The following is a 17,601-nucleotide window of genomic DNA, read 5'->3' as shown; positions in this document are numbered from 1 at the left end:
GTCATCTGTGGCAACTCGTCCTCGCACCCCTGAATCCATCCTGTCCCGTCCGGCAGCAGGGCTCGCTTGCCCGCCCTGTACCAAAAAGGTAGCACCCACTCAGATACCACGGAATACCAGCAAGATACCACAGCCCTACCTAGCGTCGTCGCGTCCAACCACAATCGCCAGGCGAGCTCACCGGACCAAGTCTGAGTCGCCGATACAGCCCGTGTGGCCTTTGAGCAATCATGTCGGTAACCGTCCGCGACCCACAGCCAAACGTCGGTGATACTATCGCCCGGATGCTGAGAGCCGGATCTGACCGATGGGAGCCAAGGAAGGAGAGGCCACACACGTCGTTGTCCCCCGCCCCGTGTTCCCAAGAAGCTGTGTTGTCCCTTTCCCTTCAGATACCGCCCTTCAATCCTAGAACGAGATCCGATCCTAGAGCATCACCATCAACCCTCAACAGTATAGCAACCATGGCCATCGGCATCCTTTCAACCTCGAGTGCTCTGAGCACTGGTCTTATCGACGTCCCTAATGTTGGCCCGTTCCAGCAGAACCGTTTCGAGGAACTCGTGCAGCGCCTCAAAGAGGCTCTCGGCCCGTCGTCGGGTCTGACGTCTGATGATGTTGATGTCGACTTCCTGACTCGCCTCATGCAAGACTATGATGGCTCCGATATGGAGTGGTCCCGATATGCTTTTGGCGACCACACTAGGGGTTACACCCGCAACCTTGTCGACGAGGGCAACGGCAAGAGCAACCTGGTGAGTCTTTTTCGGTCAACTTGACCTAGCCCAGCAGTGATTGATGCCTTGCACAGCTTGTCCTTGTATGGTCTCCTGGAAAGGGGAGCCCTATCCACGACCACGGCAGAGCCCACTGCCTCATGAAGATCCTCAAGGGCAACCTGACCGAGACTCGCTATGCCTTTCCTGACGAGGACGAACAAGAGAAACCGATGGAGGTCATCTCTGAAAAGACATATAAGGAAAACGCCGTCGCCTATATGGCCGACGAGCTAGGACTCCACAGAGTGTCCAATAGGGGCAGCGACTTTGCTGTCTCATTGCACTGTAAACTCCCCCTCAGCCCACGACACTTGTCGCAGTTAACTGACCTGCAACTCTGCAGTGTACACTCCGCCCAACGTAGCAAAGAAGGGATGCCACATTTTTGACGAGAAGACGGGGCGTAGGAGCCACGTGCCGGGTTGTCACTACTACTCGGCGTACGGGCGGCTGCTCAAGGAGTAGTCAACGACAGGCGCGGCTTCAACAGCCAAGGCCTTGATGAGAAATGACCCCGTGTGATTAGCGAAGAAAGCAATGAGTTTGGTTCCCGGTTCCTTTCGTATTTGTTGCCGTTGGTATGGCCAGATTGGTAGATAGAGCAAGCGAGAGGGAGGAGTCCGTTTTTGTATGTCGGCAGCACAATATTAGCACATAATGAACCGCTCTGATTCATAAAAAAGACCCGCAGCTGGTGCAGAGACGTTGGAGAGGGAGGATGAAGGAGGAAAGCTGGTCGTTTGCTGGTCGTCTTCTTGATCAGGCCCTCATCGCCATCAAGCACGCAATTCGGGCTATGCCCCATTTAGGAATGGGTGCGGGAAGCACTGTGAAGCACTGTGCATGTCGCGATACCGAGCCGTCCCGAGTCCCGTTGATGACGGGTAATAGGAGACTGGAATGGGTAGAAAGAAGGCGTGAAAAGGTCGCTCAAGTCTTGTAAGTGTAGGGACCTTGTATTCCGAGTCTCCTTTACTCAAATTCTATGCTGCTGAGGCAGGGAATTAGAGATATATCTCTCCGAGAGCCGGGTGACCCAGCCGCCCTGATCGCGCAATTCATTGCCTAAGCTCACACGAGTCAAGGGTGCTTGGCTTTCGGTTAGTCTCATGACACTGCCTCCCGAGTATTGTCTCCTGGAGAGCTGTTCTTTAAAGAAACGTGGGAACTAACTCGGGTTCCTTACCAACGTGATATGCAGCTTTCTAAGAGGGGCAACATTCCGGACTGTGTCTAGATCATCAGGACTTGCAACTATGCACTGACAATCGCTCTGGTCAATGTACAAGGAAGGTCCTTGACTTTCCGAGTGTCTCCCACGGCCTGTAGTTTCTGCTGATTGGCTCGTTGGTCCTGACCTATGTTGTTTCTCAACTTGTTGGAGACTCTGACAACCTAGTTGACTGTCTTTACATACCTATGAAGAACATGCCTTCCTTTCCCTCCATTGGCTACTCTCCATGCCGTATTTCTCGGTTTGCATCTTCAACCATACAAAGCTATTGGAACGCATCAGTGAGAGGAACATTCTGTCATCAGTGATGCAGAGTGAATGCGCCTAAGGCAGATGGAACATTCGGCCAGGCCGGACCTTGTGTTTAGATGATGCGATCCAATCACTCGACGTCAGGCACTTGGCACAAGAGACAAATCCGCAGTCTCTGAGGTCATTCACAATTGCAGGCGAATACGTGCGCCGTGGCCTGTTTAACCCCTCATTCACTTATGCGCCATCCGTTCACTGGAGCGCTTCGGCGGGAGCATGGGTGCGAGAAGCTAGGTCCTCCTCGGATCGGCGTCCGAAACGTGGATGCCGATTTCTCATTGAGGGGAAATTGCGGGAGCAAAAACATGGTTTGCATGGAACCCCGGGTTGAACTTGTGGAGAGAGGCCCGTCCCCGCACTCTCGGGAGATCTTTCACATGGAAGACTCGGTGAAGCTTGTTTGACGGCCTTGTTAGACTGGGGGCCATGGTTGGAGGGCAGTGCTCAGGCATAGTCGGCTGACCTCTTGGACTATATGTGATGCGGTTTAGTATCCCGGGGGTTATTGCACCGAGATCGTCCCGATGAGGTAACTCGGCCGCTTGTTGTTTAACATAGACGACGCAGGAGGGCCGGTTCAACTGGCGTGCTTGGCTCAGGTGGTTGCTTATATAGAACCTGCTCTCGTCACCGAGGCCAAGCAGACCAGCGAGTGCACATTCCCCTCTGTTGATCGTTTCCCTTCGCTGGCTCAGCTCGTAAGCCAAGATATTGAAGATGAGACTTCTATCACTCTTGGCTGCTGCGACCTCGGTTGCCCTCGTCGACGCTCGTGCCGTCAACGACCTAAGTGCTCGCCAGGACTCCAACTATGTTGGATATCTCATCTCGACGTTCAGTGATCCTACTCCTCAGGTTCAGTGGCATCTTTCCGATGACGACAGTGCATCAAGCTTCAAGTTCTTGAACGGCGGAAAGCCTGTCTTGACATCGAATGTGGGCACAAAGGGAGTGAGAGACATTTTCCTCACCACCAACGCTGCTCGGTCCGAGTACTTTATCATCGCAACAGGTGAGAAATGAAATCGATCTTGGCTGTTAGAGCACGGGCTGATGTCATGATAGACCTTGATATCAATGCAGAGGGCTTCAACTGGGACTGGGCTACTCGGCACGGTAGCCGCGGTTTGGTCGTGTGGTCCTCGAAGGACTTGGTGAACTGGTCCAAGCCTTCACTGAGGATGTTAGTATAACGAATGCCTAATCTCATGTTCCGTTTGGCTGATAAAATTACAGTGTCGAGAAGGAGACTGCCGGCATGGCTTGGGCCCCTTCTGCTGTCTGGGACGACGCCACAAAGCAATACTATGTCTTCTGGGCATCCCGTCACTACAGCTCCTCCGACACCGGTCACACCGGCGTTGCCAACCTTGATCGCATCCGCTATGCCACCACCAAGGACTTTGTCAATTTTAGCGCACCAAAGGACTACCATGCTCTCCCCGACACTCCCCTCATCGACCAAGAGTTCCAGTACCTGGGCAAGCCCGGCAACTATGTCCGATTCCTCAAGAACGAGACGGTGAACCAGGTCTACCAGGAGAGAACCGAGAACGGACTATTTGGAACCTGGACTCGGATTCCTGGATACGTGCGACCCGAGACGCCGCTTGAAGGCCCGGCGTCGTTTGCTGATCTCCGCACGTCTGGCTTGTATCATCTTCTTCTTGATGACTACACGCAATACGTGCCGTTCCGAACTTCCAACATTCTCTCGCCCAAGTGGGAGAGGTCTAACCTTCCCAACTTCCCCAAGGGGCTGAAGCACGGCTCTGTTACGCCGTTGACCCGAAAGGAATACGACGCGGTTGCTGCCAAGTTCCGTAGCTAAGAGGCTGCATTAGGTGCTTAAATTAAAGCAAAAACTAAGTTCTTGATCGGGGATATCTTAATAGCCCATATGTTGAGCGGTTAGACATGTACATAAGATTAAGGATCAAGGTTGAAGACACTCTACGACTTTTGAGAAGCCATCCACCGCATGTATTTGAGTGCACCTAAACAAACCGCTCCCATTCCACTTCACTTGGCTCCTTCCAGTACTTTGACTCCTCCAGCTGAACAAATCCAAGCCTCTCAAGAACTCTGCCGCTCCGAGTGTTGTCACGCTGAGTCTCTGCAATAAACTTGGTGACGCCTCTCTCCGCCGCAGCCCAGTCCATCACCACCTCTGCCGATCTATTGGCGATGCGCTTCCCCCAGTGATTGGGTGAAACGCCGTAACGGATCTCGGCCTTGTCCTTCCATGACGAGATGTGGTCGACGTTCCGCGCTTGTCGTACGCCTGCGTAGCCAACCCACTCTATTTCCTCGAGCGCCAATGATTCTCTGCCAGTATCCAGTACCCGGATTTGCTCATCCTCAGCAAGGCCAGGCACTGAAATATTCCTAGTGACGGCATTGTCTCCCAAGATGCGCTTGTGATCCTCGGGCTCCAATAACCCCACAGCCAAGTCGCCCACGCCTCTGTTCCTCCAATCGTTGTTCACATCCCGAGTTGAGATAATCTCGTACATCTCCTTGTCGGTCCAAGATCTAGCGGGGAAATGGTCTCCAAACCCCATTTCGCAGAAAGAGGTGTTGGCGTGCAGAGAGGCGTAAAAAGCGCGCCAAGACGGTGATGAGATGGCAACCGGCGTGGGGACCAAAATCAGATTCGATTTTATCAAGGCCACGGGGCATTCGATGTCGGTTGTTGATCCATGTTGAGTTGTCGAGGCCATTTTGAATCAATTGAGTATATGTGTATGGTGGAATAGGGAGTAGATGGGTGTTGGAATTCAAGACAAGATTTGCAGTATCCGCATTCCATATTAAATGGCCTGCTTTGTAGTCTTATTCGCTTACCAAGCATATAGACTATCCCTGACAAGGAAAACTGTTTAATCGAACGTTACAACTTGCCGAATGACTCAATGCCCCAGAACTTTTAACACCTGCCGCTTTTGTATTGCTGACAACCGTGAACCCCATAAAATATCAGATGAAAATGCAGACAATATTGAAATGGAGAATTACCACATGAGTGGCTAGTATTTGTGTATGCATGAACGAGGTAAGTCTATAACTAAAATTCACTTTTATATATGATCTGTTTTCGTTCCATAGCCCAATGCTCGAATGATGGCAACGAGTAAATGCCCCTCGTCTACTAACCACATCAAGCGTGGCAGCCTGCAAGCTTCTTCCTCTCACGTCGAGCCTGAAACCAAGCAGAAGTGTCGCCCATGGGGACACTGAAGGGGAGCACTTCCTGGCAGAGGTAGTAAAGGACGCAGTAGAATCCTAGCAATCCCGCGATGAAACCGAAAACACCAGCAGCCTTCATGAGGGCAGTACTAGTAGCGGCATTGCCGTCGGCGAGAGAAAAGTAAGAGGAGGCATCAAAGATCAAGCACAGCTCGATGCTCATAAAGATGCAAATATACACAAGGTTACTTTTGATGTCAGCAAAGCTAATGACGACTGGGTAGCATGTCGATCGCTTACAGCTGAATTGAAGCAATGAGGAAAAAGAAATTAAAGACGGCCCAGATTAGGACGAAAAATCCGAGTGCGTTGTTGTATTCAGGATTGGAAGCACCTCCATAGGCGTCGATAATGCCCCATGAAGGAATAAGAGTCGCACCGTAACCGCCGTAGAAGAGTCCTGGATAACAAGGTTAACTTAATGCCTTCACGTCGACGTAAAACTATCTGCTGATGGTGGACCTACCGAAAGCTGTAAGAACCGTGAATGTGAATGTGTCTCCTTTGATCATTGCCCACTGCGCAGCAATGAGCAGTCCGACACAGGCCACAAAGCACAAGTTTCCGACAAAGACTGTCTGAAGGGACACGCCCCGGAAGCCCATCATGGACAGCGAAAGGGTGAGTAGTGTAGTAGCGAAACCGCCCATAGCTAGGGGAGCCTATAAGGGGCAACCCTATTAGTTGTCTGCGACACTTGCTCCTGACATGCTTATCCATACCGGGTTTCCAATTCTCTCCCCCAGCGGCCTAGAATAGGCCTCTGCCGTAATCTGGATGCTCTCATTGTTCTTGGTCGAGGATACCGAGTGGGCCATGGTTGCGAAAGGATCGTCGAGTTGACGGAGTGAAGACAAGAGGAGAGAGACAGAACGACGAGAAGAACAGAGCTGCTGGTAAGATACTACAAGTTGCGGAGAGAATAGAAGTAGAATGGTCTTGGGGGAACGAAATAAATCTTGAGAAGTCGCACAGGGCCACAGTCACGGCCGGAGGTGGTTCCCGCCGTCGGCCTGCTCTCTCGGCCGGCGGCCTACACATGGAGTTACGTAAATGTTGCTTAGACTCCCGGTTAAGCTTCCAAAAAGGCAACGCTAGCCGAAAAGGTTCGAGTTTATGGAATTCTAGGGAATTAATTGGGTTGTTAGGACACAGGGAGAGACTCAACGAGCCGCACTAGTGGTCTGCCACGGATCTTGGTGATCTTGGGTGAGGATGCCTAAACAAGTCCGTGTGCTCGCCTTTGCAAATAAGCTTATTAGAGAAGTTGGGGGTTGTTTCTCATGATTTGCTCACACGTTGCATGATGAATTGGTGTTTCTGACCTGATATCTATCCTGCAGCATGCCAGCCCATCACCAAGTACTGTCAGCTACATCACTGGCTCAACAATGCGGAGTGAATCGGAAGTGAGATGCAATTCCCTTTACAGAGCTAGCAAAATAATAACCCGAACTGGAGCCCCTGTGCTTCTAGTTCCCGCGAGACAAACACAGGGATCGGGTTTGGCAGCCGAGACCGGCACTGCGGAAGGCTAGGAGGTCCAGTGATTGGATGAAGGGAGTGGCAACTTGCTGCACTACACCGCTCTCGATCAAAATTTTGTCGATTTCCTCACATGTCGTGATCTAGACCTCTGTTGGGGTGCAATTTTGACTGACAAAGAGAAACTTGGGGTTTGTTGCCAACCCCATACCCACTCTGGTCTAGACGCCCCGGTTCCCGTTGCCCTTCCGGGGTATGGGAATGGGGGCGCCCCCTGTGGAGAAAAGCTGGTACTCATTCTTTTTGCCCTTTTTGGCTTCGTCGGGTTTTGGGACCGAGATCGGGAGAAATCGGGTACTTGCTGACATTATAAAAAGGCCAGAGTGTTCATCTTTGGCTTGAACTTTGCATCTTGGCTTCCTAAGAACTTCTGAGAGAGGCTTTGTAGTATACTTACATAGGTTCACATCGTCGCCAATCACATTCCGCCCCTGGCTCGTGCAACCCAAGCTGCCAAGCTTTCGAGATCCAGCCCTTGCTCGTAAAGCCGCCCCAAGCCGCCTCCCCCAATTGCGCGAGTGACTAATAGTCATGCAAAGCCAGCATCCCGTTGGACAGTGAGGCCAAAAGAGACCCAGTTGGGCATCAGAGCAGCCTGACAGAGATAACATGCCTACTATTGAAGGATAGTGGCGGCTTAAGAGTTGAGATTGAAGTTGAGGGTCTGGATCTTTAGTGGTTGATAGATATTTAAGCTTGTGTCTTGGGCCTGTTTTTGGGGAGAATCAAGCACAGCTCGCCGAGTATCAACGCCAAGTGTCATGTCCAAGACCTTGGCTAGGACTACCGGGACGACAGGTATCATACGGTGTTATGTTGAGTTGAAGTTTCTCTCATAAACATCGTATCGAACAACTATGTTGCTCTTGTGATCCGCTTCCTGCGAGAGAACCCACTGGATCACCAACAACGGGTATGAGTCCCAAGGCCTTGGCAACGATTGCCCAGCTAGGAATATCGACGATCAGTTTGGAAGAGAGTGTCAAGTCTGGGATGAAACTTGTTTCAAAGACTGACGAAATATCGGCCCTTCCAGATTGCCTTGGGCCAGCAATTGGGTACCTCCGACTGCATGGTGTGGCCGTTGGCCGAATATGCTGCACATTCTTCAGCTTCATCGCCAAAGTACGCAAATCTTGTTATCAACTGGGCATGTTCGTTTCATTTAGGCTTGATCAGTGTATTTGTGGTACGAGGGGCTTGTGGATTGCCATTAATTCGTGTTGAATTCGTGATCTGGACTGCCAGAGTGCCCCCTGGTTTATTTTGCCTATTAAGCCCTTCCCTCTTTTATTTTCCATATGAAAAAGCACCAATGTCTTTTCTATCAACACAATTACATCTCTTCTTCAAGTGTTGTAGCTTGCTACCAGAATCTCATATGCATCTAGTGCCTCCAGCTCCGTGCCGAGCTGGGGTCCGACTTTGGTGGCTGTCTGTCGCCCCCAGAGATCTCAACGTCCACCTGATGATTACGAGGTAAATTCTGTCCCGAGATGCTATCCTGCTCGACCTCACGGGTAATATGTATCATACGGCGGGTCGACTCGTCGTCATCGTTGCTCTCCTTGTCTTGAAAGTGGTTTTCGTGGTCGTCGTTCCTGCTGGCGCCACCATTCGAAAGCTTCACGTGGGTTCGTCGACCGGAGGTGCCACCGATGGTTACTAGGTTGACGTCGCCAGATCTTCCGGGGGTTTTGTCTTTTGAACCGTACGAGGGGGCGAGGTTGCGGATGAGACGACGCAGCATTGGCATGGAGCCGGCGATGATACCGAGGTCGCATTCGAGGACTGTGAGCAAGACGATCTTGCCAATCTCGTCTAAAGTATTGTCAGCGTTGTTCCTGATAAGGGGGCGATGAAATGTACAGAATCTCCCAGAAGGTGCAGTATACGCCCAAGTGTAGGTGATACGGATAGTGGTGGCCACTGATGCAAAGACACCCAGCGACAGGACGCCCATGGTCATGAGCTTGGTCCTCTTGGGCATCTGGAGGCGACGAAGCAGAAACATGGGCACTAGCGCAGTGCTGATATCGGTAAAGATGTTGGAGGCCGAGACAAAGTAGGACACCCTTAGAATGACTGTCTGCCCAGAGGTGCAGTCTCCTGGCTCGCCCCATGCCGCAGCAACGGGCTTGCACTGGAAGATGGCCACAGGCCACGAGATCTGCCAGACGATCCAGCTGAACCCGAAGAGGCCCCATAGGATTTTGGTGTAGATCTTGTTGAGGTCCTTGGCGAGTCGGAGGAGGGTCCAGATGATGCTCGACTTGATGATTGCGCCGTCGAGAACGTAGATGAACTGCCAGATGATGGTCCAAAGACCTATCTTGTACTGCATGCCGACGGTGATGACATCGTCGCGGGACCCGATGCCGCTGTATGCGAGAACAATGACCGAGGCATTGTGTGCAATGTTGAGGATCTGGAGGGTCAGTTGAATTCAAGCCAGATTTCTTCAAGACTTACTAGGCCAGCAAGCATCAACCAATCTTCGACAGCAAAGGCGTTTAGTGAGATACGGACCCAAAAACGCAGGCCCGCAATGAGGATTGAGAGAATCGTGAAGACAATGGTCACCACCAACAGAACGAGAGCCAAGCCCTCAGGCTGGATGGGCTCATAGACTGTCGTGGTTAGGTCCTTGGCCATGATTACTTCTTGATCCACGCCCAAAAAGTAAGCACCCAAAAGAAACGAAAAAAAGCTTCTCAAGGGGAATCGACTCCTTCTCTATCTTCTCGAGCGGTCACCCACAGGGATTCGACCCAATGGCAAAGAGTGTAAATCATTACCTGTTTCTTCTCCCAACGTTACTTTCCGCTCGGTGGCGGCGGCGGGACGAACGAGGTTCGAGGTGTAGTACTGGGACCCAAGATCTTAACGGCCAAGAGTTAAAAATGTTTGAGGCTTATTCCCGTCTGGTCTGGTCGGCACCATTTTGACTGGGGGAAACATGCAGAGGGCTTGCATTGGCGGGCCCAAAGGGGATCCCGACGAGTCCGCCAGAGGACCCTTGTTGCGCCTCTTTGGGTCACCCGAGTCTAGGTGAATGCCCTCATTGGAAATCCTTTCCTCATAGGAAAGCTTTGTTACTAGGGGGGCTGCAGAGTCTTTCAACCGAGGTATCACGGTTGTTTCGGCGATTCACCGTGAACCCCTAAGGATATGGTATCCCACTCTTTCCCAAGGCATCGTCCTGGTCTGTCTCGCAGTGACCACCAAACGGGTCGGGTACGACACCCACTCGAATCGTCTAGATCCCTGCATGGCCTCGGAGAAAACTCTTCATCGCGTTGGTCATACGACTTAGGGCTGGGAACGGGCCGGGCGAGCCGGTCCGTAGGGATGATCAATGGGACTCTTGGTATTCCCTCTTAACTACCGGACGGACTGCCAAGAGTTCCAGGCCAATGGAAAGACACGAGAAACGCCATGATATGCTGCTGTCCATTGCGGCTGTTGGCCAAACATGTTTGGCACACCCGACAATGTGGTCAGCTCATGGCTTGGGACTCCCTTGACGACAGCCGCATGAACGACACACTTAGGCGAGAATAGGCGAATGCAGACAACAGGCAAGAAATGCGAGATTGGGATTTGCCCCTGTGGGAAGAGTAGTCGGTGGGCGATGAAACTACCGAATGCTACCTGAAAACCCCTTGAGTGGTCTGACAAGTCGTAGGACCCTTGCTATGCGGACCACAGCTTTGGTAACTAGGGTCCAGGTTGCATTGAAACCGCATCCTGGGCACTAGGATCGCTTCTCATTGGGAGAGCAACACTGTGGTCTCGTGCCTGCATTTACCACGCAATGGTTTGACAGCTACCCAGCAGGCGAGCCCGCCTAGGATCCCCTCATAGGCTCATCAACGTCTGGATATCCACACGTTCGTCTTACACATTGTGGAGGCTACATGGGTTGAGTCATGTTAGAAAGTCGTCACAGTGTGCGAGACTCCCAACCCCCTTTTGCCGGTGGAGTTTGGCTGGTTGCATCAACTACGATGCATTGTTTCGTGGTCAGCGTTGGATCATGGCCTCGAGTTTTATTATCTGCTCCTAGCTCCAAACCGGGATACAAGCTGATCATGCCCCAAGCGAGATACGTGTTTAAATAGACAAGAATTTGGTTTGGAAGCTGCTCGCTAATTCTCGGTCACTGTCACCTTCATTATCCTATCCAGCAAACAAACACCACCAGAAAAGAAAAACACGCACAGTATGTCTACGACAGAGAACGAGCAGCTCCCCGCCCTTCCTTCGGACCTCACGGCCGAATGGTTCGGAGCCAAGCTCGGCCACGAGGTCAAATCTGTGGAGAACACGCGCAACATCTGGGGCACGGCATCCAAGCTGTTCTACACCATCACGTACGAGCATGAGGGCAGCGAGGAGAGGCCGACGCACATCTGCGTCAAGGGCGTCTTCGACCCTAAGATGATTGAGGCTCAGCCTTGGACCGTCAGCCTGGCCCAGCGCGAGGCTGACTTCTTCGCAAAGGTTGCGCCGTCGGTCCACCACATGCTCTTCCCCAAGGGATGGTGGAGCGGCACGAGTGAGAAGCAGGGCATCGCCATCATGAATGACCTGGCGAGCGAGGGTTGCACCTTTCCCCCAGAGGTCGCGGCGTACTCGGTTGAGCAGGTCAAGAATGGTGTTGAGCAGCTGGCTGGTCTTCACGCGCAGTACTGGGGTCAGAGCCAGGACGATCACCCCTGTAAGAAACCCTCTTTCTTCTGTCCTGATTAGATGTCTAACGTGGAGATAGGGATCTGGAATAACTATGACCCAGCTATGAAGTTCATGTGCGTGCTCTGGGATGAGGTCGTCCGCAGACCTGGCCGTCCTCAGCTGCCCGAGTACCTCATGGACGGAACACGGTGCAACGAGGCTCTTGACCGTTACTACGCCGAGCGTAACCCCCGGTTCAGGACCCTTCTCCACGGAGACACGCACATTGGCAACATCTACTTCACGGCTGATGGTAAAATCGGCTTCTTGGACTGGTCTGCCTTCCACTTCGGCTCCTGCTTCCACGACGTCGTCTACCACATGACGGCCATGCTGAGCGTCGAGGACCGCCGAGCTCACGAGATGGAGATTCTCGATCACTATCTCGAGACGCTGCACCGTCTTGGTGGACCCAAGTTTGACCGTCACAACGACCCCGAGGTCATGATCGAGTACCGACGCTCCTTCATGACGAATGTCATCTGGCTCATCTGCCCGGATGGTCTGCAGAGCAAGGAGCGTATTGAAACCCTGTGCGAGAGGACTGTTGCCACTTATGATGACCACAAGGTTATTGATGTTATTCTGAACCAGCCCAAGCCGGAGCCTAAGCCGGAGTCTTGAGCGAGGGAAAGGATGTCTTGTGAGGTTCCATAATGTATGAGAACGAAGAGATGTAAATAGTATTCGTATCAAGCATGCCTATTCATTTGTGATTTCACTCAATTGTCTTTATGGAACTATTTGTGATTCACTGTCAAGTATCGATAGTGAGCACCTTCAACCTAGGCTGTATTCAATGAGACAGGCTTAACTCAGTCGGGAAACTAGTGTCGCCCCCTTTTACTAGGAGTTTCACATTTTGCAAAGGGCAAGTAGAGCCACATGGGCACATACATAGACGGGCCGACATGATGTTGACGTTGCGCTGAGTATCCTGGCCGACAGGGATCTGGACATGGGTGAAGACTGCGTACGAAAGACTATTTACTACCTGTACTAGTATGCTTACAAGGAATAATTCCTTCTATGGAACCCTTTTATCTTGTATACGAAGTTTGAACGATAGGCCTGACTTGCTGCGTAGTGGCGCTGGTATTGTTTCAAGAGTCGGTTCGTCTGAAATTCACGCCAATATCTGTAGACATTATAACAATCAACACATTAGATCAGGATCGGCGTACCGATCAAGATGTTCTCACAATCGTTCTGGATTCCCCTTGCTAGGCACACATGTTCCTGCTCCATGCTTGACCACCGTTTGCCTATCATCTGTCTTGACTATCAAGCCCCAATCTCATGTTACTCATCATCCCGTCTCTCCCTGGAAGCTTGGTTAAGTTTCATTCGACGTGCAGAGTCATAAATTTGCTGCATCTTCTGGGTGTACTTGATGATATCTTCCTCTTGGTCACCTGCGATCCTCAGTATGACGTTGATGACATTGGACAGCGACATGTTGACTCACCACCGTATTCGCTGATCAAAAAGACAAATTCACTCGTCTTCAACGCGGATACATCCACTACGGATGTGCAAACGAGATCTGGAAGATTTAGTTATGCAGTTGAATATACGTAATGGAAAGACTCACAGCCCAGGGCGCTTTCGTATTTATCACTGAAGCCCTTGCCGGCAAAGTTCCAGCGCCAGAGCTAATGTTTGTGAGCACTTGTACTCAAGTATTGCAGCAAAAACACGGCATACCATGACATCGAGACGTATAACCGCGTTGTGCATCACGTAGATGAAATATTTCTCCTCTTTGTGCTGCCCGACATCGGTCCTTTCCATAAAAGGCCCTAGAGCAGAGGTGATGACTTTCTACCAAGCCAGTGAGTAATTTGCACGTACGTCCAAGGGACAAGAAGATGAACGAACCTTGAAGCCCCCCATGACGGCGTCTTCAGTATTGGACCCGCCAGTCCCGGTTTTGAAGAAGTCATCGACGGCATCGCTGATGCTTTTGCTGGGCTTGCCCTTCCATTAGCATTTTGCTGAAAAGAACGCCCGGTCGATCACATACCGCATCCTTGACTATCAAGTTGTGGTACCTCGTCTTCCGAAGGGCTCGGATGCCAGGCACATCTACCTTTTGAGTCGCATCCGGATTCAGAAACTTGCTGTGAGGGTTGAGCGATTTGCTGTCGTTTCTCTGGGGAGGATCTCAGTACTTACGCATCAAGCTTTACTTCAAATTCGTTCAGACTCGAACTGCACAACTGCATAAGCACGTCGAGGTCTTGCTTCGCCTTTACCCTTGCCTCTTCGTCAGCCAGCTTGAGGGAAGAGCGAACTGTTGTAATTGCTTGGCCCATATTGCCGGTTTGGTGATTTCAGTAGTTCAGACTGGATGAGGACGACACAGAAAGTTGATGTTTGCTGTAGCTGAGAGTGTGAAAGCTCGGAAACTTGCTTCTTACTATAAGAGCGCGACCTCTCACTCTTAACTCTAAACGGTGGCAACTACCAGGGTTGATGCAGAAAAGTCTAGCCCCTCATTTCTAGGCAAATGTTGAGCGTACTGCAGTCAAATGAGGTAGGAGAAGCGGCACTATTGCAGACTGCCTGTCTTCAGCTGACCATCACACGGCTTGATCCACGAGAGCTGGAGTCTAGAAGCCTATATATTGAAGACGTGCAGATTGACTTGCCTGATGCGGAAGAGGATTGTTCAGCGAACCAGAGATGGCCTAGCGCGGCTGGACTATCGATCTTGGGCTGAACTTAGCTGGCCTATTGCCTCAGATTAGACAGCGGTTACTCAAGCGAGAAAATGCAGTTAGCCGGAAGTTGCTAACGAAGGTGGTGCTGTCTCTAGAAAAGACCTCACAAGCTTGGTTCTGTGAGCCAAGATTGGCTGGGATGTTAGTCTGGATCATATCGCTTTGCTTCGTGAACAATGACTCAGTACTTATATATTTTTACCCAATCAAACCAGAAACACATCCACGTTCTCCGTTTGGTTCCGATTAACCAGGTAGTCAATAGCTGGCTTGGCAGCAAGCTTAGAAAAGTGTTCAGCAGCATCCCTGATATATATGGTTACGCACAACGCTTTGAGTTCACACTGGGGATATCCAGCTCAAAATTAGGTAGTCTGTATCTCCATGACTGGAAAACAACAATACTAACGCCAAATACAAACTAGGTTCAGCCTGGACATAGGTCAAGCCTGCAAGCCTCCGCCTCGCTCGGTCACAGCCTCAGCCGATATGTCTTGCTCTAGCACTAATTGGTCGACTTTCAGCCATCTCGCTCAGTGGCTCATTCGTGAGGGAGTTGAGGCCTCCATAAGCTTCTAATGATCAGCCCAGATATCCAAGTGCGGGTATAAATACTCGAGTGAAAGCATCTGCTTTGGCCTTTCACTTGAATACTTCATCTCCACTGCAATCTATCTTATTCCTCACTGGCATTTAAATCAGCATGGGCAAGAAGGAGCTCCTGGCATACATTCGAGCACCAAACCTCGATTATGAGCCAGACAAGGCAATCCGCCTCGGCCACATCTGGCGAAACCCTCGAGACCCTGGCTCCTTCTGCGGCCAACCTCTGGCCATCCCTCGAGACATGGAAACCAACCATACTTACAAGGCACCGTGGTTCATTGGCAAGGGTCGGTCAACGCGCGGGTCAGTTGGCGTCTGGGCAAAGTTCCTTCAGGTCGTGGGCGTGACTGCGCAGGCCAATTTCAACTGGAACAATGCCGACGACATGGATCACTGCATCCTGCTTTTATAACTAACCAAGGAAAGGGAACCTTGGTCCGATCCAAGCGGCAACGGAATAGAGGATCTGGTAGCCCCCCCCGTCATCACATCTTCCCAATATATACTCCTCCTTGTCCCCACTAGTCGGCGAAGTTCGCATCCTTGAAATCGAACCGGGGATCTTCAATGCCGATATAAAGTGTCGAATGCGTGCGTGGCCTGCCAACGGGGAAGGATACACGGCTCTATCATACGTTTGGGGCAATAGTCCGCCGACCAAGTCAATCTCGGTGAATGGGAAGCGCGTGACGATTCGCAAGAATCTGGACAGCGCTATTCGCTACATCCGAGACGAGAATGAACCACTCAGACTGTGGGTAGATGCGGTCTGTATCAACCAGCAAGACCTGTCTGAGAGAACTTCCCAGGTCGAAATGATGTCGGAAATCTATCAGCAAGCCCAGAGCCTAACCGTCTTCCTTGGCGAAGGGGATAAGGACCTTTCGATATTGTTCACCTTCATCCAGGACATCAACGACGACATCGCTATAGATCAAGTTCTGGAGAAAGCAGACTCGCCGAGAGTGCTGGATCAGTTTTGGCAGCTACTTCAGATGCCTTGGTGGTCACGGATCTGGATCATCCAGGAGTTTGCATATGCAGATGCGAGCCCGACGTTCGTGTACGGCCATCACAAGTTCAGTGCCAGCTGGCTTTGGTATGGGTTTGGAGTCCTCAGAGACAAACTACTTCAAGATTTGTACTGCTCTGTCCAAATCTCAGATGACAACCCTCAAATGGACGACTCTGCTTTGCCACTTTGGAGGGGCGCTGGCTCCATAATCCACGGTTTACATATCTTGCGATCGAGACAACAGCTCTTTCATTGGCGACAACGGCCCGCCCCAGCAATGCACAAGGTTTCAGAGCTCCTGAAAGATACTCAGTTTTACCACGCCACGGAACCACGGGATAGATTATTCGGCCTACATTCTCTCATGATGGACCCTTTTCGGGCTTGCTTTTTGCCCGACTACCATCAATCGATGCGAGCAGTCAACATCCGGATGGCAGCATACCTTCTTTGCATTGAGGGATGGACCGAAATGTACAACTACTTTCCCACCACGGCTGACGCAACTCTTCCTTCCTGGGTTCCTGACTTCTCTACCAACCGCGAACGAGATAAATGGTCGCGGATTTGGGACAGCTCTCCCTTGCTGAGCCTAGGAGAGCTTGAATGCTGGGCTGAAGGGGCTATTCTAGGCATTCGTGGTATCGATTGCGGTACAGTGACTGAGATGATGGGTCTGAACTGGAAGGGCAAGGACATAACAGTACCATCGCAGGATCCAAGTACCGCCTCCTGGTCTCAATTGGGACATCGTGATGCCAACAGCTTTGAAACTCTCTCTCGAATCCTAGCTGATACTGAGCCCGAACGTCCATTGCCTACCACCGAGGCTGAACTGGAGAACTGGAGCGCAAGTCCCAACTTGTGGTTGGGCCTTTCAAAGATCGCGCATGAAGCCGATAGCCTGCCGGCGTTTGACACCGACTCCACCGATGTTTGGGATTTTATGAAGCTATTCAAAAGCACGCTGACCAAAACTGACTATCACCTGCTGGATCTCGGAAGGTTGGAATTTCGAGCTGACCTGACTGCGCCTACGATAGAGAAGCGACTGAGGAAAATGCCAGAATGGAAAGACAGCAGTATTGATGAAGCCTGGAGAGAGATGAAGACCCAGCTTGGAAAACGCTCAGACCTATGGCCAGATGAACATTTCCAGGGCTTCATCTTCACAACTGACACGGGCTTTACCGGCCTGTGCCCTCTTCAAACTCAGATTGGAGACAGCCTTGTTGTTCTCTTTGGGATGCCAACGCCTTTCTTGGCGCGAGCAGATGAGTCAGACGGCAAGTATGTGCTCATTGGGCCAGTCCGGGCTACTACAGAAACCCTTGAAGGGATCAAGGAGGAGACTAAGCAAGGATCTAATGGGGAGGAGATTTTATATTTCAAGTAAGT

The 17,601-nt window shown here is 51.3% G+C and overlaps 8 protein-coding genes across 8 annotated transcripts; 4 read left to right on the top strand and 4 right to left on the bottom strand.

Moving 5' to 3' along the window:
- Positions 1-464: 464 nt before the first annotated feature.
- Positions 465-1,244, top strand: MRS44_006281 (uncharacterized protein; the record flags this gene model as incomplete). The annotated part of the gene is made up of 3 exons (XM_046280539.2): positions 465-755; positions 812-1,064; positions 1,123-1,244. The coding sequence occupies 3 exons, from the start codon at positions 465-467 to the stop codon at positions 1,242-1,244; spliced, it is 666 nt and encodes a 221-aa protein (XP_046140127.1).
- Positions 1,245-3,042: 1,798 nt separating this feature from the next.
- On the top strand, positions 3,043-4,156 carry MRS44_006280 (uncharacterized protein; the record flags this gene model as incomplete). The annotated part of the gene is made up of 3 exons (XM_046280540.2): positions 3,043-3,337; positions 3,391-3,508; positions 3,562-4,156. The coding sequence occupies 3 exons, from the start codon at positions 3,043-3,045 to the stop codon at positions 4,154-4,156; spliced, it is 1,008 nt and encodes a 335-aa protein (XP_046140128.2).
- A 166-nt stretch (positions 4,157-4,322) lies between these two features.
- On the bottom strand, positions 4,323-5,048 carry MRS44_006279 (uncharacterized protein; the record flags this gene model as incomplete). The annotated part of the gene is made up of 1 exon (XM_046274647.2): positions 4,323-5,048. One exon carries the CDS (start codon positions 5,046-5,048, stop codon positions 4,323-4,325), a length of 726 nt encoding a protein of 241 aa, XP_046140129.2.
- A 437-nt stretch (positions 5,049-5,485) lies between these two features.
- MRS44_006278 (uncharacterized protein) lies at positions 5,486-6,392 on the bottom strand (the record flags this gene model as incomplete). The annotated part of the gene is made up of 4 exons (XM_046279842.2): positions 5,486-5,762; positions 5,815-5,974; positions 6,041-6,236; positions 6,297-6,392. 4 exons carry the CDS (start codon positions 6,390-6,392, stop codon positions 5,486-5,488), a joined length of 729 nt encoding a protein of 242 aa, XP_046140130.1.
- Positions 6,393-8,506: 2,114 nt separating this feature from the next.
- MRS44_006277 (uncharacterized protein) lies at positions 8,507-9,774 on the bottom strand (the record flags this gene model as incomplete). Its single annotated transcript, XM_046273363.2, has 2 exons — positions 8,507-9,547; positions 9,592-9,774. The coding sequence occupies 2 exons, from the start codon at positions 9,772-9,774 to the stop codon at positions 8,507-8,509; spliced, it is 1,224 nt and encodes a 407-aa protein (XP_046140131.1).
- A 1,572-nt stretch (positions 9,775-11,346) lies between these two features.
- Positions 11,347-12,480, top strand: MRS44_006276 (uncharacterized protein; the record flags this gene model as incomplete). Its single annotated transcript, XM_046281889.2, has 2 exons — positions 11,347-11,842; positions 11,894-12,480. 2 exons carry the CDS (start codon positions 11,347-11,349, stop codon positions 12,478-12,480), a joined length of 1,083 nt encoding a protein of 360 aa, XP_046140132.2.
- A 678-nt stretch (positions 12,481-13,158) lies between these two features.
- MRS44_006275 (uncharacterized protein) lies at positions 13,159-14,174 on the bottom strand (the record flags this gene model as incomplete). Its single annotated transcript, XM_046281890.2, has 7 exons — positions 13,159-13,271; positions 13,325-13,402; positions 13,451-13,511; positions 13,564-13,680; positions 13,738-13,830; positions 13,883-13,979; positions 14,035-14,174. 7 exons carry the CDS (start codon positions 14,172-14,174, stop codon positions 13,159-13,161), a joined length of 699 nt encoding a protein of 232 aa, XP_046140133.2.
- Positions 14,175-15,285: 1,111 nt separating this feature from the next.
- On the top strand, positions 15,286-17,599 carry MRS44_006274 (uncharacterized protein; the record flags this gene model as incomplete). Its single annotated transcript, XM_065621706.1, has 2 exons — positions 15,286-15,475; positions 15,714-17,599. The coding sequence occupies 2 exons, from the start codon at positions 15,286-15,288 to the stop codon at positions 17,597-17,599; spliced, it is 2,076 nt and encodes a 691-aa protein (XP_065477778.1).
- Positions 17,600-17,601: the final 2 nt, after the last annotated feature.

Source organism: Fusarium solani, assembly GCF_023522795.1.
Source record: "Fusarium solani strain SB1 chromosome Unknown bctg00000003_1, whole genome shotgun sequence".
In the NCBI taxonomy this organism is placed as follows: domain Eukaryota; kingdom Fungi; phylum Ascomycota; class Sordariomycetes; order Hypocreales; family Nectriaceae; genus Fusarium; species Fusarium solani.
Note: the sequence above shows the minus strand (reverse complement) of the source record. Positions and strands in the feature narration are given on the sequence as shown.